At 37.1% G+C, this 24,093-nt stretch overlaps 1 protein-coding gene and 1 pseudogene across 4 annotated transcripts in view; both read left to right on the top strand.

The window, feature by feature from the left end:
• The window catches only part of ELF1 (E74 like ETS transcription factor 1), a 126,591-nt gene that overhangs the window by 61,539 nt on the left and 40,959 nt on the right, over positions 1–24,093 (top strand). For 3 of the 4 annotated variants that reach the window (XM_008958765.5, XM_024925268.4, XM_034936626.3), the window contains one exon: positions 17,918–18,217. In XM_008958765.5, coding sequence (XP_008957013.1) covers positions 18,146–18,217 — 72 coding nt within the window. In that variant the 5' untranslated portion in view covers positions 17,918–18,145. Of the gene's footprint in view, positions 1–17,277; positions 17,342–17,917; positions 18,218–24,093 lie in introns of those variants that run through there. The other variant, XM_008958761.4, reaches the window with a different exon arrangement.
• On the top strand, positions 6,865–16,594 carry LOC103784154 (regulator of G-protein signaling 17-like; annotated as a pseudogene).

Raw genomic sequence — 24,093 nt, 5'->3', positions numbered from 1 at the left:
CAAAAGCATCTTCTGAATGTCACCTTGTAAGAAAATGAAGATTTTGTGAATGCTGGTGATAGCAGTCTGTATTTCAGTGACGAAGAAAGGTGGTTCTGTTATTTATATCACATATTTCTTCATTGGATAACTAAGTCAGCATCATCTATTCAAAATATTTAATACTGAGAAGATATAATCATCCAAAGATGCAACAGTTCATATATTTCAAAGTTACACTGGTGTTCAAGTGAATGATGGGCAGTTTTGATGTTCAGTTGAATAATAAGAAGGATTATGTGGTAATTAGTCATACGTTTTCGAAAATCTTATTTTCCTATTTCTCCCCTCTTCCAATTCTTAGGTGAAGAACAAAAACATGGAGTAAATTAGGTGATTTAAAGAGTTTTGCCACACCCTGAGCAGAATAAAAAGCACTGTTGAGAATCTCTATTTTAAGTAATTAATGAAGAATTTAAGGCGGGCAGTATACACATTGGTGATGCGAAGTTTTCAATGTAGCAGTCAAGCTGTGGAATGTCTGTTTAAACTGTCCTCATCGTTTTTGGATGGTGGTTGCCACATCCCACTTACATGACTTGCATTGGGCTTTATAGTCATCGACCACCATCTATTGTTGCAACCCAGTTTGATAACCTCCAGCAACTTCTTTTACTTCTTCTCAAATCATGCCTAAATTCTACTGCCTGACTTTCTGTTTCCCATTGTGAACTCTTAGCTCTTATCAGGCTGTTAACTATCTCTAAACTTTGGTCATTTTTGAGTCTCTGCATTCTTTTGTGTCGGCATTCACGTACGCATACACGCACACACACAATATATTTTACTATCTTTTCCTTTCCCCTTTAGTCTCTCCAACTCCTACCTTCCTTCTGAGGTTCAGTTTAGTTCCCACATTATCTGTGAAGTGTTTTCTTTACCTGTTTGACCATCTCGTCTTCTAAAATGCTGCATTTATGCATTTAGTTGCTTCTCTTGGTCTTGTTGCAAAAAACAAGTTTCATGGGAACAAGGGCCACGCATTATCTTTATATTTTCCACAGTGCTGAGCCTAAGGGAAATTCAATAAATACTTAACAACATTTTACCACGAACTCCATCAATAATAGCACAGGTGCCTCTAAAATTAGATATTTGGGATCTTTTGATTAGTTCTGGATGCATCAAATAAGCATAACTAAACTATTCTTTTTTTGTTTGTTTTTGAGACGGAGTCTTGCTCAGTCGCCCGGGCTGAAGTGCCTCAGCTTTCTGAGTACCTGTGACTACATGTTTGCACCACCATGCCCAGCTAATTTTTGTATTTTTTAGTAGAGATAGGATTTCATCATGTTGGCCAGGCTGGTCTTGAACTCCTGGTCTCAAGTGCTCTGCCTGCCTTGGCCTCCATAAAACAGTTTCCTATTAGAGAAAACCTAATGCCAGGATATTTGATGCACTTTAGTTAATAGTAACTGAAATGGATTCAACTGATTTAAAAATTGATTGAGAAATTATATTATGAAAGATGAAAGTCTAAATCTTTAATTGTTCTGTATATGTTTTACTTATTAATGGTATTTAAAGTTTGCTTCTATCTAAGATTTGTACAATAGTAAAATACAAAGTTAATGTATAATTTATAAATACCACATACAGGCATACATCAGTTAATGACTGGGATACATTCTGAGAAATGGATCATTAGGTGATTTCATTCTTTTGCAAAAAATCACAGAATGTACCTACACAAACCTAGATGGTATAGCCTACTACACACCTAAGCTATATGGTATAGCCTGTTCTCCTAGGCCACAAACCTGTACAGTATGTTACTGTACTGAATAGTATAGGTAATTTTAACACAATGGCAAGTATTTGTGTGTTTAAACAAACATAGAAAAGGTGCAGTAAAAACACGGGGACTACTGTTGTATATCTGCTTCATTGTTCACCAGAATGTTGTCATGTGGCAAATGACTGTATATATCTTACAGTATAAGCCCATGGCCTTCCATATTTTCATTTCTCATCTTGTGGTTTTGCTGCTTCTTTTGTTTTGTTTTTTTGAGACAAGGTCTCTCTGTCTTCCAGGCTGGAGTACAGTGATGCTATCTCAGCTAACTGCAACCTCCACCTTTTGGGCTGAAGTGATCCTCCCGCCTCAACCTCACGAGTAAGCTGAGACTGCAGGCTCCACCACACCCAGCGAATTTTTTTATTTTTGTAGAGATGAGGTTTCACCTTTTTGCCCAGGCTGGTCTCAAACTCCTGGCCTCAAGTGATCTGACCACCTCGGCCTCCCAAAGTGCTGGGATTATGTGCATGAGCCACTGCGCCTGGCCTGCTTCTTGTTTTTTGGGTTCATTTGAGTTTAGAAGCTTAGATGATTGCCAGACAGTTACAAAGATGATTGTAGGAAGAATCTCATTTTAAAGATCCTGACATGAAACATCAGAACTCTTTGATGATATCCAAGCTGACTTAGAATCGTTTTATGTAATTTAAAGAAGAAAAGAGGATATTGAGCGTGGTGGCTCACACCTGTAATGCCAGCACTTGGGAGGCCAAGGTGGGAGGAATGCTTGAGCCTGGGAATTTGAGACCAGCCTGGGCAACATATCAAGACTCCATCTCTTAAAAAAAAAGAAAAAAGATGGCCGGGTGCAGTGGCTCACACCTGTAATTCCAGCACTTTGGGAGGCTGAGGTGGGTGGATCACAAGGTAAGGAGTTTGAGACCAGCCTGGCCAATATTGTGAAACCCTGTCTGTACTAAAAATACAAAAATTAGCCTGGCGTGGTGGCGGGTGCCTGTAGTCCCAGCTACTCGGGAGGCAGAGGCAGAAGAATCGCTTGAACCTAGGAGGTGGAGGTTGCAGTGAGCCGAGATTGCACCACTGCACTCCAGCCTGGGCAACAGAGTGAGACTCCGTCTCAAAAGAAAAAAAAAGATTAAAATAATAAATGAAGAAGAAAAGAGGTAGACTGTGAAAACAGATCATTCAGGGTTTTTTTTTCACTCACACAGGGAGCAGGAAGTTTTGTGCACAAGGAATCATAAAGTCTTTCAAATGTGTTGGTAACTTGGGAAAAGATGGAAATGTTTATTTCCCTGGAGATTATGTCCTTAAACCTGGTTGCACTGTGACTTGAAAGAGGATCCTAAAATGTCACAGGAACAAAAGGTTGTGATTGTCAGAGAGTAGTTGGAAAGGTCTGGATTCGGTGGCAGTGAGTACAGACAGAAGGCCTGGAAAGAGGTAGTATATATTGGGTTCTTGGTGAGATTAAGGCAGGGCTGACTTCGGCTTCTTCAATTGTGGGATGGGGAAGTTGGGGAACTATAAAATGCAGAACTGCTGGAATGTTGTTTTTGAGATGATAGTGAAGAGTATTAAGATTGTGTTGGAGCTATAGTTTAAAAAAAAAAAAGACTTTATTTTTTAGAGCCATTTTAGATTCACAGTAAAATTGAGAGGAAAGTACAGATTTCCCATATACCTCCTGCCCCTGCACATGCATAGCCTCCCCGTTAACAGCCTCTCGCTAATCACCTGCACCAGAGCGGTGCACTTGTTACAGTTGATGAACCTACACTGACACTTTGTCACTTGAAGTTCATAGTTTACATTAGGGTTCACTTATGGTGGTGTACATTTTATGGGTTTGGGCAAATGTCACTTAGTAATAAGCATTTAAGTTTCCACATGTCTTTTTGTGGCTTGATAGCTTATTTCTTTTTAGTGCTGAATAATATTTCATTATGTGGATGCACTACAGTTTATTAATTCACCTACTGAAGGACGTCTTCGTTGCTTACAAGTTTTGGCAATTATGAATAAAGCTGCTGTAAACATCCATGTGCAGGTTTTGTGTGGACATAAGTTTTTACTTCCTTTGGGTAAATACCAAGGAGCACAGCTCTATGGTGTAAGAGTATGTTTAGTTTTGTAAGAAACTGCCAAACTGTCTTCCAAAGTGTACCATTTTGCATTCCTACCAGCAGTGAATGAGAATTCCTATTGTTCCACATCCTTGCCTGCTTTTGGTGTTGTCAGTGTTCTGGATTTTGGCCATTCTAATAGGTTTGTAGTGGCACCTCATTGTCATTTTAGTTTGCATTTCCCCAGTGACATATGGTGTGGGGCTTCTTTTCATATGCTAATCTGTATATCTTCTTTGCTGAGGTGTCTGTTAAGGTCTTTGGCCCATTTTAAAATCAGGCTATTTTCTCTGAGTTTTGAGAGGTCCTTGCATATTTTACATAACAGTCCTTTAATCTGTGGTTTGTCTTTTCATTCTCTTGACATTGTCTTTCACAGAGCAAAATTTTTAATTTTAATGAAGTCCAGCTTATCAATTCTTCCTTTGATAAATCCTGCATTTGGTATCTATAAAAAGTCATCACCAAACCCACATGCATCTAGATTTTTCTCCTATGCTATGTTCTAGGAGTTTTATTGTTTCCTATTTTCCATTTAGGTTTGCGATCCATTTTGAGTTAATATCTGGGAAGGGTATAAGGTCTGTGTCTAGATTCTTTTTTTTTTTTTTTTTTATGTGGATATCCAGTTTTTCTACCACTGTTGGTTGAAAAAACTCTTTTCTTTATTGTATTGCCTTTGTCCTTGACAAAGATGGTTGACTATGTGGTGCCATTAACCGTGCTCTCTATTCTGTTCCATTGATCTATTTTGTTCTTTCACCAGTACCTCACTGTCTTGATTACTATAGGTTATAGGTGTACTTTTAAGCTCAATCCATAGAATATTTCCGTTCACTTCTCCAGTCTAGGTATTCAGACATCCTGTCTTACAAATCTGACTACCATTTCCTCACACCTTCCACATCATGAGGAGCTATTTTAGCCTTGTTAATACATTTGGAGTTTTGCCTGTAGGTGATGGAAGCCATTAATTGTCAGAGAAGTAAGTTGATCATATTTTCACTTTTGGTAAATGACTCCTACTCCAGGCTTAAGAGCCACTGGAGTGGGGCTAGAATAGAGGTAGTAAGGGCCGATCAAATAAATGTATGAAAGAGCAGTTCACCTAATAATGAGCATGAAGTGATTTAGATGACCTTTAAATCTTGCTTTCAGTTGTTGGTGTGCCTCCGTGTAAGAGTGAAACTTCTTATAACAGAATACAGTTTCTACCAGAAGAGAGTTATGCTGTGTGGGAATTGGAGGTGGGGGAGGCGTGTCATGTAGCAAAATCTCCTGGGGAACTTTGAAACAACATATCCCTGGCTTTTCACCCCCAATCAGTGCCAGCATGAAACAGTTACTAATGGGAATCTGCTGTATTCTCAGATGGGGGAACCATTGCACTAGGGCATGTCTTTTCTAAGAAAATGGAAGTATTAACTGGGAGAATAAAGGGTCACAGAAATGAAACAGTTTACTTGCAAGTTAAATCTTGTTTGTTGGAGAGAGAAATTTTTTTAACTGCCTGAACAGGTTTTGCTGATAAAGACGTTTTAGCATGTTTATGTTTTCTTTTTAATGAACAGAATTAAAACAGTATCTCATAACTGTTAGATATTTCTCTTGTTTGTTTATTTATTTCTTTTTGAGACTGAGTCTTGCTCTGTTGCCCAGGCTGGAGGGCAGTGGTGCGATCTCAGCTCACTGCAATTTCCACCTCCTGGGTTCAAGTGATTCTCGTGCCTCGGCCTCCAAGTACCTGGGATTACAGGCACCCCCCCACCATGCCTAGGTAATTTTTGTATTTTTAGTAGAGACGAGGTTTCACCATGTAGGCCAGGCTGGTCTTGAACTCCTGACCTCAAGTGATCTGCCCTCTTGGGCTTCCCAGAGTCCTGGGATTACAGGCATGAGCCACTGCACCTGGCTGATATTTCTCTTTTGATTTTGAATTCTCTTTGTTTTCAGAACATGCTCAAAAAAAGAGTTAAACTTGAGACCACAGGTATGGACAGGTCTAGGTATTCAGTCTGTTTGGCTGTTTTGCAGGGTGCTATAAATGCTACCCTCGTATCAGTGTATTCTGATACCAGGTTAGCCCAAGTGGCCAATGATGGGAAGTGAAGAACTATGTGAAAGAACTGGAATTTCAGGTTTGGGTAGTGAGTAACTGTGGCCCTGCCTTCAGAGTCCTGGAACTTTTCACCTGGTTGTCAGCAAAAAGGCAAACACATAGAAAAGTCAGTCTGTTTAGTTTGATCATATTGATTTTTTTTTTTTATTATTAGCATGGTTGAAGCTAAGGTGACCTTGATCAAGTTGCCAAAACCTGTTTCAGGTTTGCTTAAGTCACCAGAAGTTTGATTGAGACATCCTATACAAAAAAAAATCGATTTGTGCTTTATTTACATAAAAACAAAACTATACTTTTGATAACGTCCTGGGCACTTCCCTCTGCTTACTCTCCCTCAATTAAAAAATGCCTAATTTAAATTAAAGAACCCGGCCAGGTGCAGTTTTCATGCCTATAATCCGAGCACTTTGGGAGGCCTAGACGGGAGGATTGCTTGAGCTCAGAAGTTTGAGATCAGCCTCGACAAGATGATGAGACCCCTTCTCTACAAAAGAAATTATAAAAAATTAGTCAGGTGTGGTAGTACACACCTATAGCCCCAGCTACTCAGGAGGCTGAAGCGGGAGGATCACTTGAGGCCAGGAGTTTGAGGCCATAGTGAGCAAGGATCATGCCACTGCCCTCCAGCCTGGGCAACAACGAGACCCTGTCTCTAAAAAATAAATAAAAACTAGTTCCTTGCCTGCTGGGTGCTTAAATTGGGCGGATAGTAGCAAACGGGCTCCACTAGAGGACAGAGCCGCCCAGCCCCGCTCCCCCCAGACCCATCGGTGCGCTGCCCACACCTGCAGGCAACTGGCTAATTGGGTCTTGTAGCTGAAATGTGAAAAAGGCAGCAGTCCCAAAATGAAGGAACACCTGCTGTGTCTCAAGCACCTGGAAACCAGAGGCCCAACAACATCTGTTGCTTTTGTTGGTGCTGTTGTTGCAGCTGCTCCTGCCTCACTGTTAGGAATGAAGAAAGGGGAAAATGCAGGAAGAACCACACACACTACAAAAATGGAGAGTATCCAGGTCCTAGAGGAATGCCAAAACCCCACTGCAGAGGAAGTCTTGCCCTGGTCTCAAAATTTTGACAAGATGATGAAGGCCCCAGCAGGAAGAAACCTTTTCAGAGAGTTCCTCTGAACAGAATACAACAAAGAGAACCTACTTTTCTGGATTGCCTGTGAAGACTTAAAGAAAGAACAGAACAAAAAAGTAATCAAAGAAAAGAGAAAAGGCTAGAATGATATATGAAGATTACATTTCTGTACTATCACCAAAAGAGGTCAGTCTTGATGCTCGAGCTAGAGAATTCTTGAGTTAGAGAGGTGATCAACAGAAATTTGTTGGCTCCTAATCCTCACATGTATAGTTCTCTCCAGCCCCAAGTAACATCTTTTCAGATGAATTCCAGGGGATGTTCAAGACTTTGACTCTAATGAAAACACTACAAAAGGAAAATGTTGCCCTAACTGATAGAAGGTCCCAGTTTGGGAATTGATTTTATTCCTATGACAAAAGCTCTAAGATGAGTAGGGAAAAGGAACACTATCAAGCATTGATGACAATAACCAAATGTAATATTTTTAAATATGTCATATGTGCAATGTGAAATTCATTCTTCCTTATTTCTCATATTAAATCTCATTTCAGAAATTTTAGAATTTTAAAACTGTTGACTTATACCTAACTGCTATCACTGCATAACAGCTTTTAAACAGTTAGAAATAAACATTTTAGAATAATAAACAGATTGTGTTTCTATCCTAAGCTTGGATACATTTCCTTTCTAAAGATCTAGCTCTTATTGCTGTATTAAAAGAATGCCACATACAATGCTTACTAATGGAAATGTGTGTTCACAGATGCACTTAGGGAGCGTAGTGTAAAAACCTCAGGAACTTAAAATTACAAATTTGATTTCAAGTTACATTTCTGTCTCATGCGACTTTGGGCAAATCGTTTATCTTCTCTGAGTTCATTTTCTCTTCTGCAAATGACAAATAAAATAATTATCAGGATGGCTATGAGCATTAAATAAACGTGGAAAGAATAAAATGTGACATTATTTTATCAGAGTTCTTCAACTCAATAATTGTTATTTTATGCTTGTATTAAATGTCATTTTAATGCACTTTCCCCTATTTTTTTCCAAAACATACATTAAACATCTGATTTAGCTATTCATCAGAACATACAATCATATTTTAAGATGGAACACTATATCAATGTTATTGCTTTGCTCAATAATGTGATCCCAAATCACTACTTGCAGTTCACCATCACCTCAAATCTATAGAAATGTTTCTTTCAATGACATACATAGATAGATAGATATACAATTGTAGGTTAAAATTAAAGTTTAAATAAGAGAAGTCATTTGAAAATTTTATTTCCAAAGGAAATAAAACAACATTCCCAAGGACAGAAATAATATCAAGTTATTTGCTAAATATATAAATGAGTTATAGGCCTAAGACTAAGATATAAGAGATTGACAATTAGAAAACACTTTTCAATATTAAGGTAGTATGATTTTCTTTAACAATTTTACAATGAAAATAAAAACTTAATAAAAGGTGGTAACGGGCCAGGCATGGTGGCTCACACCTGTAACCCCAGCACTTTGGGAGGCTAAGGCGAGAGGATCACTTGAGCCCAGGAGTTCCAGATCTGTCTTTGCAACAAAGTGAGACCCTGACTCTAAGAAAAAATAAAAATGTTTACAATAAAAGTAAAATTTAAAATAGTAATGTGTCCATGAAAACTTTAATTTTAGAGTCGTTTTATATTTACAGAAAAACTGTAAATAGAAAGGTCCCTTACAGACCTATGGGACATCTGTCAAAATTAATAAACCAGTATTGGTCATTAAGTTCATACTTTATTCAGATTTCCTTAGTTTTTAACCTGATGTCCCTTTTCTGTCCCAGGATCCCACCACATTACATTTAGTTGTCATGTTTCCTTAGGCTTCTCTTAGTTGTGACAGTTCTGAAAGCTTCCTTGTTTTTGATGACAGTTTTGAGAAATAAACTGGTATTTCGTGGAATGTCCCTCTCTGGAGATTTGTCTGATGTTTTCCTCATGACTAGACATGGGTTTTTGGTTTTTGGAAGAACACAAAGGTAAAGTGCCATGCTTATCACATGATATCAAAGGTATATGCCATCATCAGGACTCTTCTTAGTTGTGACAGTCTCTCAAACTTTAGGCTTCTCTTAGCTGTTGATGTTAACCTTGATCACTTAGCTGAGTTAGCATCTATTATGTTTCTCCACTGTAAAGTAACACATTTTTTTTTTTTTGAGACAGAGTCTCGCTCTGTCACCAGGCTGGAGTGCAGTGGTGCGATCTCAGCTCACTGCACCCTCCGTCTCCCGGGTTCAAGCAATTCTCCTGCCCCAGCCTCCCGAGTAGCTGGGACTACAGGCACACACCACCAAGCCCGGCTAATTTTTGTATTTTTAGTAGAGACGGGATTTCACTATGTTGCCCAGGCTGGTCTTGAACTCCTGAGCTCAGGCATTCCACCTACCTCAGCCTCCAAAGTGCTGGGATTACAGGTGTGAGCCACTGCACCTGGCCAAAGTAATACATTTTTAAAGAGATTATATTGAAGGTAAAATTTCTGGACATTTACACTGAGCTAAACAAATTCTGAGCAGATTCTTCAACCCTGATATTAGGTTCCATTAAGTGATTACTAATACATGCTATAAAGAAAATACAGTAAAGTAGAAAAATAAAAGTCCAAAAGTCTTATCCTGAATATTCACCTAATAGAGGCGAAAGTGAATTTTTCCCTTGAACTATCTGGGTAAATAATTACAATAATCCTCCATATACTTTCAATATTAAATATCTTAGTCTTACTAATTGTCATAAGAGGTAACTTAAATTTAAACTGGCAGTTTTGCTTAGTGCATTTCTATATTGCCCTCCACTAGTCAATGAACACTGAATATTGAAATAATGTAAAAGACCTGATGTATTTCCCGCCGGCTTTAACCAATTTGTCATAAATATGTTTCTTGTATATGATTTTTGAATGTTTGCTAAATAATGTGTTTGGTTTTGTAAAATTATGTATCGAATGTGTATAAATTTTTACCACCATGTTCATCATACTTAATCTATAACCATATATTGTACTCCACCAATGTTTATTAGTGGACAATAAAGAAGTTTTAAATGCATGAATACAACTTAAGAGACACCACAGTTGGTTATTTTGCAATGCCAGAATAACAGTGGGTACTCAATAAATTGAATAGTTAATCCAGATTATGTTTCCTCCAATTTAAGCTTTTCTGGTTTTTTTAATTCCCCCTTCCTAGAGTCAGTTTTATCATTTAACCTATGTACAATAATATATTTCTGGAAAATGCTAGAATTTTCACTATGTAGTAGAATTTGAGCATGACAATAATGTAAAAAAATTCAGAAGTCTCAAACTAGGTAGCTTTCTTTGAGTTTTCAAAGTAAATCAAAATAGAGCTGTTTTCATTTTACTATATTGTGGAAATCTATGGATGTTAGTGTAAAATGCATGTTCATTACACTGACTTAAAATGTTTTGAATTAATAAAGAATTCAACAATAAAAAAATTAATTAAAAAATAAAAGAATGCTTAATTTTAAGTAGCTATCTTGCATACCTACCTAAAATATATTCATAGTAAATACATGGTACCTGTTTAGATTGCAAAAACATAGTTTTAAACTTTCTCTCAACTTTCTTAAATTCGTTGAATATTTGAAAAAATTTAAATGAACAGTTGGGGTATAGAAACATTTCTTTTTCAATTATGAGAACACTGAGTGCAATGAAATGATTTGTTTGCCTTGTGACATTAACTTGTGTTTTTTCCCTTCAATTTTGTGTGTAGAGTACCTGGTTTAGAGAAAGCAGGAACTGAGAAAGTATGACTATTCTTTTTTGGGAAAGTTCGAATCTGGTTTCTTAACTATACCTACATTTTGGGATGTTTCTTTATTGTTTTTTCCATATTCGCATATTTTAATGTAAATTCTAGCAATAATTCTGTATTTAAAATAGCTAGAAAGGCTAGGCATAGTGGCTTATGCCTGTAATCCCAGCACTTTGGGAGGCTGAGGTGGGCAGATCACTTGAGCTCAGGAGTTTGAGACCACCTTGGGCAACATAGTGAGACACTGTCTCTACTGAAATTACAAAAATTAGCCAGATGTGGTGGTGCACACCTGTAGTCCCAGCTACTCGGGAGGCTGAGGCATGAGAATCACTTGAACCCGGGCGGAGGTTGCAGTGAGCTGAGATCGTGCCACTGCACTCCAGCCTAAGCGATAGAGCAAGACTCTGTCTCAAAAAGAAAAAAAAGAACTAGAGAGAAAAATATCAGTACAAATCTATTTTGAAGTATTTTAATGAGTTACTAAATTGTGGTAGTCTTCTAAAAAGGCTTATACATGTTTCCTTTTTACTTTTTAGGCTGAGTGAAAATGTAAGGCAAGATGATATGATATAGTAAACTTGGGAGATAATAATAGTAAAACTCTAAGATTTAAAATAGTAAATAGGGAAATCTACAAACCCTCTGCACCAGTTGTTTCAGTTAAAAATATGGTTGAAAATGATTTATCCCAAATATCAAGAGATTGCATAATATATAAAAGCATTTTAATTGACAGTTGTACTGGGGTATGGTAAGGTACTTTTGCTAGGTATTTGTCTAGGGGATTTCTTATTTTTCCAGATATTCTGCTAAGGAAAAAATATTAATGAAGTTCTATTAATATAGATATAAAGGTATCAGTAGGAAATCTGGGCTTTTCTTCCTTTCTTTGCCACTAACTGGCTGTGTGTCCTTGGACACATCAGAATGCTCTAGGCCTAAATTCTTTATCTTTTCGGTGAATATGTTGTCCTAGGTAATCCTTAGATCTTTTTCAGCTCTAATATCCTGTGATTTCACACTTTTTAGATTGAGAATTGGCAACCTTTGGAAGACTGTGTGCAGTTTATCTTCATACCACTGACTTCATTTCTGCTGGGAGCTAATATAGAGCCTTCTACCATATTATAATAGAAAACAGATTTTTTAAAAGACCAAACTATGGTCAATCACACAGGAATTCAGTCATTACAGATTATGGGTTTATTGCTTGCTTCTCATTTCTACTTGGTATAACTTCACTTCTTTTCTCTCACTTTCTTACTCTGTTTTCTTTCATTTCGGTTATATTTTTTCAATGGTTTTTCCAAATATTGCATTTCTTACCATGACTATCTGTATATACTGAAAAGAGCCCTTTTATTAGGTTACCACATCTTGTGAAAGTTCTTTCTGTTCAGTTTCTTGGTGTCTAGAGTTACTGTAGCATTCCAGTTTTTTAGATACTGCCAACCTACAAACATGCCATATGTACATAAACAGACACAGTCTGAATTACATACTTTATTAGAGAAGTCATTCAACCACGTCATTGCTTTAAGCTGGTATATTTCACCTTCTTTATCCCAGAATTGTCTGATCTAAAACCTTTTTGTTTGATTGATTCTCTTTATTAATTTTCTTTCTTTCTTTTTTTTTGAGACAGAGTCTTGCTCTGTTGCCCAGGCTAGAGTACAGTGGCGTGCCTCGGCTTACCACAGCTTCTGCCTCCTGGGTTCAAGCAATTCTCCTGCCTCAGTCTCCCAAGTAGCTGGGATTACAGGCGCTCACCACCATGCCCAGCTAATTTTTTTTGTATTTTTGGTAGGGACGGGGTTTCACCATGTTGGTCAGGCTGGTCTCGAACTCCTGACCTCAGGTAATCTACCCGCCTCGGCCTCCCAAAGTGCTGGGATACAGGCGTGAGCCACGGCACCGGACTATTTATTAATTTTCACCATAAACAGTTGGTACCATAGTAACTTAAAAGGAGAGCAGTGATTTTCGGCCGGGTGCTGTGGCTCACGCCTGTAATCCCAGCATTTTGGGAGGCCGAGGCGGGTGGATCACAAGGTCAGGAGATCGAGACCATCCTGGCTAACACGGTGAAAGCCCGTCTCTACTAAAAAATACAAAAAATTAGCCGGGCGCGGTGGCGGGCGCCTGTAGTCCCAGCTACTCAGGAGGCTGAGGCAGGAGAATGGCGTGAACCCGGGAGGCGGAGCTTGCAATGAGCCGAGATGGCGCCACTGCACTCCAGCCTGGGCGACAGAGCGAGACTCCCACTCAAAAAAAAAAAAAAAAAAAAAAAAAAAGCAATGATTTTCTAAAAATATATTTATGAATTCGTGGGTTTAATATCCTTGTGTCTAAAAACCTTTCTGAAGGAATCTTAAATTTACATTCAATCAGTGATCAATTTTGACTATCATATTTTTTTTAGTACCTGAAATCTTCTATAATAAATTAAACAAGTAACCATTTGAAGTGGTTATAGTAGCTAGTAGTGTGGCTGAGGGTTTTGTGTTTACCATCAGTGAAGTCATTTTGTTTGGAATGAGGCATAATGGGACTCTGTGTTAGGGAAGCTTGCCAGACAGAGTGAAGTCCTAGCCTTGAAGCAACAGGATTTGTTAAAAAGACGCCAAACCTTGAAGCACTGGAATAGAATTACAGTTTTGTTGACAATGGGCTATAATGTTCTTTTTCTGGAGTCTAGCAAATAGCTATGGTAATAGAGACTTCCAGGGAGTACAGAAATGACCCTTAAGGAATTATTAGTTACCTAGCATGCACCTGTTACATATTTCTTGCATATACTTACAGCGCTAAAGAAGCTAATGTTAATTCAGTGCATGTTATGTGCCAAGTATTCTGCACATGCATTTTTGCATCTACACAACAGCTCTAGGTTTTGGTATTACTTTACCCGTTTTACAGAAGGAGGAAACTTGAGACTGATACCTATTTTATGGAAAGAGGGGACTGAGACACCAAGCAAGTAACTTGTCCAAGGTCGCACTGCAGAAGATTGGTACCCAATCAGTCTGACTCCAGAGCCTGTTCTCTGAACTGCTTTGTGTTACTATTTTACTTTAACTCCAAAGCTTATTTTGGGGATGACAGGTTAGGAACCTTGTTGCTAAGTATTCCTGTGGCATGTCTCCTTGGAGAATAAGAATATGGTCCTCACCCAATTAAGAGACATCTGAGCCAGCCTAAGATTTTTTATTATCTGGTAGATGTCTGCCTAGATGCCCTCTGAAAACTGTGCACATAAGTTGACCGCTTATGTCTGTGTGATGAAGAAGTAGTTTCACTTATGTTTTTTCTTGTTACTTTATAAAGACTGACACTTTGAAAAAAACATGTTTGAGAACTATTAATACAGCAGAGTGCTTCCTGACTATAATAGATAATTAAGGATGGGTAAATTTAAACAAGTTTTAAATTTACTGAGGACCTTTCAATTTGTTAGGTTAGAACAGAAGCCTTTTTTCTAATCTGAGTGCCCATATTTTTTTTCCATCTAAGACCGTATTTGAGGAATTAGATGATGCATTTAGTTTTGGACATGTTTTTTACACACCGACTTCAAGGGGCACTGATGTAGACTTGTCTTATAGTTTAGTGACTGGATTTGGAGCTCAGAAGCTGAACCTAGAGATGGAGATTTAAAAATTTTTTTTACATATGCGTTTACTTAATCTGTGTTATAAACTGTTATAGCAGAAAGGACTTTGGTGGATTTTAGAGGCCCAGCTGTATATTACAGTTTTAGAGAGAGTCCTGATTTAGGAAACAAGAATTCTAGTTTTAGTTCTGTTTTGCTTGTAGACTGTGAGAACTTGACCACCCCAATTTACTAATTAAAAATGGAATCATTGATTTAGATCTTCAGTCTTGTCTGTTACTGAAAAAATTGTAAGATACCTGGGCTTTGTAATCAAAGATTATAAGAATCTTTGATATCTACAGGTGCTCCCTCTGGATCAGGTATCAGAAAATGTATTCTCAAGAATCACCTTGATACAGAAGGGTATATAAGTAAACAGGGGAGAGGAAGAGGAGCAGGAAAGATGACAGAGAATCAAAGACATGATTAAGCCAGTAAAATGCTTTTCTTTACTTACACATTTTCAGTTTATGGACTTCTCTATAGAAATAAGCAAAAGCTACATGCCAGAGCAAAAGTGTCTTTTTCTGCTGCAATAAGTGGCTTAGTGATTGTGGGGAGCCATTTCAGTTTTGATTTATTACTGTTAGTTGTTAGTATGTATAAGGTGTGGGTATGTTGATTGCTTATCCTGATTTTTTAGATTTCTGAAAGACAACTGTTAAAGCACAGTAGCAGTGTGGAAGTGCTGGTACGAAAAGGTACATGACAGCAGTGGAAAAGAAAGTGAAACTTAAATTTACCTAGACGTATTCACACTGGCCATTGGCACAATGTCATTTTGCATTTACGAACAAATGGGTTTTGAAATAGCCTTCTGGAACCCAATCTTTTACAGAGAAACTTCTGTATCAGCAAACATCCCTTGATTCTGGTTATATTTTCTTGCTCTCGTTTTTCAAACTTATGATAATAGTTTCCTCTTTATCAGGAGTACATCAGTTATTCTTTTTTAAATAAAGGATATTTGTAGAAATAGCTTAAATATCTAATGATATTTATTTATTGAACACAGAGTCTCATTCTGTAATGCAAGCTGGAGTACAGTGGCAATCATGGCTCACTACGGCCTTGAACTCCTGGGCTCAAGTGATCCTCCTGCCTCAGCCTCCTGAGTAGCTAGGATCACAAATGCACACACACCAACACAGCCAACTAATTTTTTATTTTTTGTAAAGACGAGGTCTTGCTATGTTGCCCCGGTTGGTCTTGAACGTGTAGTCTCAAGTGACTCCTTCCCCACCAGCCTCCTAAAATGCTGGTGTTACAGGTGTAAGCCACCATGCCTGGCCTGATATTTAAAACAGTATTTGTCATCAATATAATCCTTTTTGTCATCACTGTGGGCACACAGGTTTGGGAGGTACAGAAGAAATTTTAGACAATGGTTATTTCCCCAGAAGAGGTTTTGCTTCAGTTGTCTTGGTGCCTGGCACATTGCCTTGCAAATAATTGGTACTCAAACATGTATTCAGTTGAATTAAGGGGACACAGTTTTCAAATGTAAGACAATGTACTACAATTCATGCTAAATTGGTTCTACAGGCAGTAATTGCTGTGTTTTTGAAGGGAGCAGTCCTTGTAGTTTGAGGCATAGATGTTGGGAGGCTTTGTGAAATAAATGGGGCTTGAGCATGGAATGGAAAAGATGGGATTGAATGCTGGCAAGTAGAAGATGGGTGTGTTGCAGGCATGGGAAATAACAGAAGTTGAGAAAAGAGGCAAGATTGAATAGTTAGTGTGGAGGAACATAAGGCAGGTCTACTATAGAGGAATTGGGTTGGATAATAATTTAAGGAAAAAGGTATTATAAATTATAATAAGTACAAGGCCAAATGTATCTATCTGTGATCAATTTAAATCAAAACACTTTTTTTTCCCTCTTCTAGATATGGTACATTGCTCAAAAACCACCTGAATGTGCTAAAAATACTTTCCCAGTGTTGGAGTTAAACTTCCTGTTAAAAGGGAGTGGATGAGAGTGGGAAATTTGCTGGGTTGGAATTTAGTGTAGTGAGTAGAAATATCATCTGAATTGGATTCTTAATTCTTATTTTATTTTGAGTTCTTGCTAGGAAAATCACAGTCATCCATGATGACCCCTAAAGCCCGGGACACATAGGGACTTGGCTTTGCAGAAATTAGGAAACTGATTAAGTGATTTGGCTGACACATACTAGCTGGATTTACGTTTTCAGGGAAACTGATTCACTAGATCAGCTTCATCCCCAGACTTGTCTCTTTAAAATTATTAGGAAATTACTGGCCATCCTTTCCTTGGAGTCAACTTCTTTTTTAAAGTGTTTGTAATAAAACTGTAAATGCTAATTCAAAGAACTAATGTTATTTAATGTGATTATTTTTGTATCTTTCTTTTCAGGCCACATTTATGGCCATAATCATTTGATGAAAATGTAGTAAGATTGTGATAAACACCTAAAGAATTTTTTCCTTTTGTTAGTATTGATAACTTTTTTTTAAATAGGCAAACATCTTTGGCAGACATTTTAAAAGCCTTTGTCTCTTCGCTGTGAAATTGTTTTCACTACTAAGTTGCGTTTCTGTTTTTCTACTATTGTAAAGTGCAGTTCTTTGCATGTTCTAATTTGCCATGACGTGGTCAAGTGCTGTTTCCTTCCTGTTGCTTGCAAGCCTATGCTAGAGATAAGGATACATTTCAGTGCATTAAAAAAGAAGCCACTGAAGACAGGCTTAAGCATGGTAATTTTTAAAACATTTTACTTATCGGAAGCCTTTTTAAAGAACAGAAAGAGTGGGCTTTAATTTCTGCTTATTTTTAAAAGATTTAAAAATAGTTCTTACTAAACTTTAAATGTATTTGATTTTAAATCCTTATATAAATCCTCTTAAAGGTGAAAATATATACGTTGTGAAATTACTCATTGGGTAGCAGTTTCTATGTATGTGCTTTGCTGAGTTGGTGAAAAGAAGGAAATTGTTTATATATCCTTTATTGCGATTACAACCCTCATTATTGCTGGGGTTTTTTGACCTTTTTTTTTTTTTTTAAATATTGAGTACTTTAACAGTAGTTTAACTGGAGAGTGGGGGAGAGAGGCATAATTTTCAGTAGTGACAGATGATCTTAGCAGGAGCAAACTCTTCAAAGAAAATATGTAACTTTTTAAAAAGAGCGTATGTGCATTAGTCGTGTCGACTTTATTTAAAAACGTTAATAATAAAAAAATGCTTTGGTGATACTGCCCTCTGTATCAGTTATTATATCCTAAGTGGGTGATTGCTTTTTCATAACTAATCTAAGCTTTTGTTTTTTAGGCCAAGAAGCTTGAGAGAAGAAAAATTTCAGAAAAATTGTCTCAATTTGACTAGAATATCAATGAACCAGGAAAACTGAAGCACCTTCCCTAAAGAAAACTTGGGTATACAATTACTCCACAGACAGAGCTGAGGGTTTTTTACCCAAATCAGTCACTGGATTTTGCTGCCTGATACGTGAATCTGCTTGGAATTTTTCTCATGTGGATCTAAGGGGAATGCTTTATTATGGCTGCTGTTGTCCAACAGAACGACCTAGTATTTGAATTTGCTAGTAACGTCATGGAGGATGAACGACAGGTATGAGATTCAGAGAAAATTTCATTTTAATGACTTTATTATGATTTTTCTATTCATATCAGAAAATTATTTCCTTTAAAAGACAATGAGAGAAACTTTATTGAAAGTAAAAATTTATAAATGAAATATTTGGAGGAAATATGATACTATGTTTTAAGCACCAGTTAATTCATTAAGAATAAGTCTTATCCTTAGCTTTGATATGGTAACAAGGAAGTAATACATTTGGGATTCAGCTTGTTTTTTTGTAAAATGAGACTTAACACTAAATGCCTCAAGTAATTATTTTTAAGTACTTTGAAAAGTTCTAGAGAATATACTGCCTTTTAATGTATGTGGTTAATTAATGTTTGTAATCATGGGCTACTTCTTCAAGTAGATGAGACAACGTTAGCGGTCCCATAATCATACATCATTTCAGTCCAAAGCATGTGACTCTGAGGAAGTTACTTCTCTAGATCTAGATTTCATCATCTGCAGAATGAGGGGATTGAACTGAAGAATTTCTAAATCAGCTTTCAGTGAATTTATATAAGATGTGCAAATTACTGTTTTCAGTACATAAAAAAGATCTAGGAGATACTGAGTAAAGGATCTAAGATTAATTTTAGTCTCCTTCCCCCCTCCCCACAACACACACACACAAAAGAACTGGAACGAGGCTAGAGTTTCTTGGGACTTTACAATTAACTTCATTTTAAACAAGTTATATAGGGAATGTAAGACATGATATGGGAGAAATAGTGTACGTGTTGGAGAGACTCAGACAGGGTACTAGGAAAAATATTTTGAGAACCAACCTAAAGTTGATTTATCACTGAAATAAGCCTAATGCTCAACACCTAATTTTAATAGGCCAATTATAATATGTAATGCCTTTATTCTGGAAACATAGTTACTACAAATAATAAAATTCCTACTTTCGGCAGAGTGAATTTAATGATTTTTATAAAATTAAAATTTTTTTAGCTGTGTTGTCCATTGAAGTGACAGAACAAAAAGTTTATAAATAAACCTACAAAAGGTGAGGATTTGGATTAAGTTGCCTTAACATCAGGATGAGCTTTGACTAGGGAGGATAACAGGTTCAGGGAGAGAATTGCTTAGTCTTGATTAAAAATATATTAATAGTGATCTGGATTTAATCTAGAGACAATAGAAAATATATTTTAGGAAGAAAGGTGTTTTGAATTTGGTTTAAGACAGGATGTTTGTGTGTATATTAAGGTTTGAAACAGTGTGTTTACTATGCAGCCCTCTTAAATGAAAGATGCTGTATATAGATGCTAGGCTTGATGTGGTGAGGTTTGATCTCAGGATGTAGCAGCAGAGGACAAAGCCCTAAGCCACTCACTAATATGCTCTAGTTATAGTGGATTTGACACTCTTTGGAACATGAGAGAAGTGAATTTTACATTATGGTACCATATTCATACATGTGTCTACATAGCCTAAAAAAAAGTTTTGCAAAACAACACTTATACACTTACTATGTATGATATACTTTGTTTTGCAGAGGTTATTTATGTTTTTGGAAAGGGAGATGGTACTGTTAGCTTAACATCAGCATGTACATATATGTATTTTCTTAAGTTATTTATTTTTGTCTAACAAAATGAATCTATATTTTGTGCAGGTGTTATAAGGATTTTATAAGTATTAACCATGTAAGGTAAATACTGATCCCCATTTTATAATGAGGAAATTGAGATATCAAGAGGTTAAGTCACTTTCCTGGAATCATACAGCCAGTAAATAGTAGAGCCACAATTTGAACTCAGCCAGTTTGATTCTCACTAATGATGTTTTATATATTCTTGCAAGAATGTGTGACAATCTTACTGTGTTATAATCAGCATCAAAATGTTTACAACTCTTGGTGAGTTTTGGCGTCTTCAGTCTGTGGCCATCAGCATAGCAAATGTAACTGCTTTGCAGGAGGGTAGATCCAGTGCTGTTGGTGATATTAGCATCTTATCTAACCTGGGGCTCTACCTCCCTGTTTGCTTATTAGGTTAATTTGTTTTTAATGGAAAAGCAATAACGTGCCATTTGTATTAATAAAAGAAGTCACCTAATACAAAGATACATAAAATAACTAGTGAAAAATCTCTCTTCACCCTTAGTCCTAATCTTGTTTTCCTTCCCAGAAGAAACTAGTATTAAGTATTAATATTTTGTGTGTAATTTTTTTAGAAAAATGAACAAATGAACATACATATATACAAAACTGCATACAGAGGTTGCTTTTAAGACACAAATGAAGTTATGCTAAATCTTTTTTGTGTCTCATTTGTTTTCACTTAATGTATTATAAATATTTGTGTGTATGTTGATTCTACATCATTTATATTTTACATCATGAGCAGCCCATTATTTATTTTGCAGTTCCTGACATGGCTGTTACCAGCATTTTGCTATGATGTACAATATTGCAGTGAACATCCTTGTTTGGAAGGCAGTAGATCTACCTAGTAGTAGCGGTGGTTAAGAGCTCAGGTACTGAAGTTGAAATGCCTGGGTTGAATCTTGGCTCCGCTGCTTATTATCTCTGTGACTTTGGGCAAGTTACTCAACCTTTCTGTTCCTTGGTTTCCTCATCTGCAAAATGGGGATGAAAATAATAGAACCTAAGTTATAGGATTGCTGTGAGAATTAAATGAGTTGATGTTTCTAAAGCTTTTAGAACTATGTCTGGCTCATAGCTAATATTTACGGAGCACTATAATTTTGTCATTACGTGTGTGTGTGTGTGTGTGTGTGTGTGTAGTGTATCTTTGTACACTTATGTGATTATATCTGTAGGGTTATTAAAAACAGAATTACTGAGCTTACTAAAAATATAAATAAAAATATTCTTTTAAAAGGCTGTGTTACGTGGACATAAAGATGGACAAGGCTGTGTTACGTAGACATAAAGAGGGACTACTAGATGGGGAAGGAAGGAAGCAGGCAAGGGTTGAAAAACTATTGGGTGCTGTGCTCACTGCCTGGGTGATAGGATCAGTCATACCTCAAATCTCAGCCTCACCTATGTAACAAGCAATATACTCATGTAACAAACCTGCACATGTACCCCCTGAATCTAAAATAAAACTTGCGGGGGGGAAGAGGAGCTGTATTAATTTCTACTACTACTAATAGTGTATTTCCCAAACCATTATCAACAGAAGTCCTTTTTTTTTTTGGCCAGTCTTTTTAGGGTGGAAATGACATTTTACTATTTTAATTTGTATTTCCTTGACTACTAGTGGTGAAGTGGTTTATTTGTAAATTTTATTTATTGTCAATTAGAGTTTTCTTTGATTTACTTATTAATATATCCTTTTGCCCAGTGGGAATTTTTTAAGTATTATGGTCACTACATTAGAATCATTGATATTTTCTCCCAGTCTAGTATTGTCTTTTAACAATGTGATATCTTGTGCGCTATAGAAATTTTAAATGTTTTTAATAAAATATGTCAATATTACAAATTAATAATATTAGTTTTGGGGGCTTTTCTTGCCTTCTGCTTAGGAAAGCTTTATTCTCTTCACTCCTGTCACTCCTAAAATTAGTATATACTCTCTTTACATTTTCTTTTCTTCTTTGTTTTTTTTTTTTTGAGACTGAGTCTTGCCTCGTCACCCAGGCTGGAGTGCCGTGGTGTGATCTTGACTCACTGCAACCTCCACCTCCCAGGTTCAAGCAATTCTTCTGCCTCAGCTTCCCAAGGAGCTGGGACTACAGACACGCACCACCATGCCCAGCTAATTTTTGTATTTTTGGTAAAGACAGGCTTTCACCATGTTGCCCAGGATGGTCTCCATCTCTTGACCTCGGGATCTGCCTGCCTCGGCCTCCCAAAGTGCTGGGATTTCAGGCGTGAGCCACCGCCCCTGGCCTACGTTTTCTTCTAGTATCTTTCATATGTTTGGCTCCTCAGTCCATCTGCAGTTTATTTTTGTATGATGTGAGGTATTCATGATTTGAAGATTCTTCCCCCACTCCCACAAATAGTGGTGTTAGCCCTTCACCATTTATTGAATGTTTTATGTTTTTCACACTTAAAGTGCCACCTTTGTTAATACTAAATTACCATATGTACAGGCTTCAGTTTTGAACCTCCTAGTGTATTCTCCTTCGTTGAACTGTTTTTATATTGTGCCAGTATCACGTTGTTTTCATTAGAATCAATTTATAGATTTGATATCCGATAGGATATCCTCCTCCCCCCAAATTGGAATAGGATTTTGAATGAATTTTAGAGTTAGCTTGTTAAGCTACATGAAAACCCTGTTGGGATTTTAACTTTTTAAAGTTAAAAAGTATTTATGACTTTTAAAATAATGTATTCTGTTTTGGCTGTTTATAAAATCACTGAAGGCACCAGATTAGAATATATTTTTTGTTTTCAGTTATGGTCTAGGTTATAAATATATATTAGTCTAAAGAAACTGACACTATTAATAGGGTTGCCAGCATTTTGATCATCTTCCCTTATTCAGTTCATATTTTCCAGAATTGCTTGGCACTCTTGAGTGGAGATGGCAGGGGTCATGGCGGGGGTGTTGGAAAGGAAATATCAATGCTGTTGATGCTGACAATTTAAAACTCTGTTGTTGCTGTCTGTTCTAAACTGGGAATATTTGTAGCTGAGAATGAAGCACTTCTATGGGAGAGCAACCCCATCAGTATTGAATGCAATATCCCTTTATGCAATGGTGCTTTGGTTTGATCTTAACAAGCGTGTTAGCATGGTGAATGTATGAGAAGAAGAAGCAAGCAGAAGTCTATGGATACAAGTTTCTAAAGAGAAGGAAACCTATTTACTTAAATGTTCCCGGAGTTAATTTAATGAAGAACAGCCGGCATAGTTTAATGCTTTTTATAATTTTGATATATTATATGAAAAAAGCACTGAATGTTTTTTTTCAGTCATTGGTTTTAAAAGTAGAATTTCTGGCAAATCATATTTGTGTTTAATAGACTTAAGTCACTAGAGAGAAGTTTGGTGACATGGAAAAAATGAACATGTGGAACAACAAATTTTTATAGAATCTCATCACAATATAAGAAGGTAGTCTTAGCACTTTCCTCTCTAGGGTGTAAATTGGCTTCCTCCGACTGCTAATTCCTGGAGGTTAAAGAGTAACAGTGCCAGGTGCGGTGGCTCATGCCTGTAATCCCAGCACTTTGGGAGGCCAAGGCGGGTGGTGTATCACATGAGAGCGGGAGTTCGAGACCAGCCTGACCAACATGGAGAAACCCCATCTCTACTAAAAATACAAAATTAGCAGGCGTGATGGTGCATGCCTGTAATCCCAGCTATTCAGGAGGCTGAGGCAGGAGAATTGCTTGAACCCGGGAGGTGGAGGTTGCAGTGAGCTGAGGTCGCACCATTGCACTCCAGCCTGGGCAACAAGAGTGAAACTCCGTCTAAAACAAAACAAAACAAAAAGAATAACAGTGCCTTGCTGTCTTTTATACAAGCTGCCCAGTGATTTTTTCATGCAGTGTTTGGGAAACACTATTCAATGTAACACAGATAAATGCAAAGTGCTGTGGATACTGAGAATGGAGCCATTGACTGCACTGCAACTTTGGGAATGCTTCACCATGGAAGTTGAACTGGATCTCAAAGGAGGATCTAGTTTATCTGACAGATGAAGAAGAGGAGGTGTTCTAGAGCAGCGGAGTGTACCAAAACTTTTAACAGATTCTCTTGACTTCATTATCAGTCCAAACATCTTAATTTACGGTTAGAAACTTTTCACAGTGTGCCTGACTGTTTCACACTATGTAATTTTCCAGAATGCTTTCCTGCTTCCCCACTGTTTGCTCAGAAATGATCTCCAACATTCATACCTGTTGCATATTTAAGTCTAATAATC

The sequence above is a fragment of the Pan paniscus genome, chromosome 14, assembly GCF_029289425.2.
Source record: "Pan paniscus chromosome 14, NHGRI_mPanPan1-v2.0_pri, whole genome shotgun sequence".
Classification (NCBI taxonomy): Eukaryota; Metazoa; Chordata; class Mammalia; order Primates; family Hominidae; genus Pan; species Pan paniscus.
Note: the sequence above shows the minus strand (reverse complement) of the source record. Positions and strands in the feature narration are given on the sequence as shown.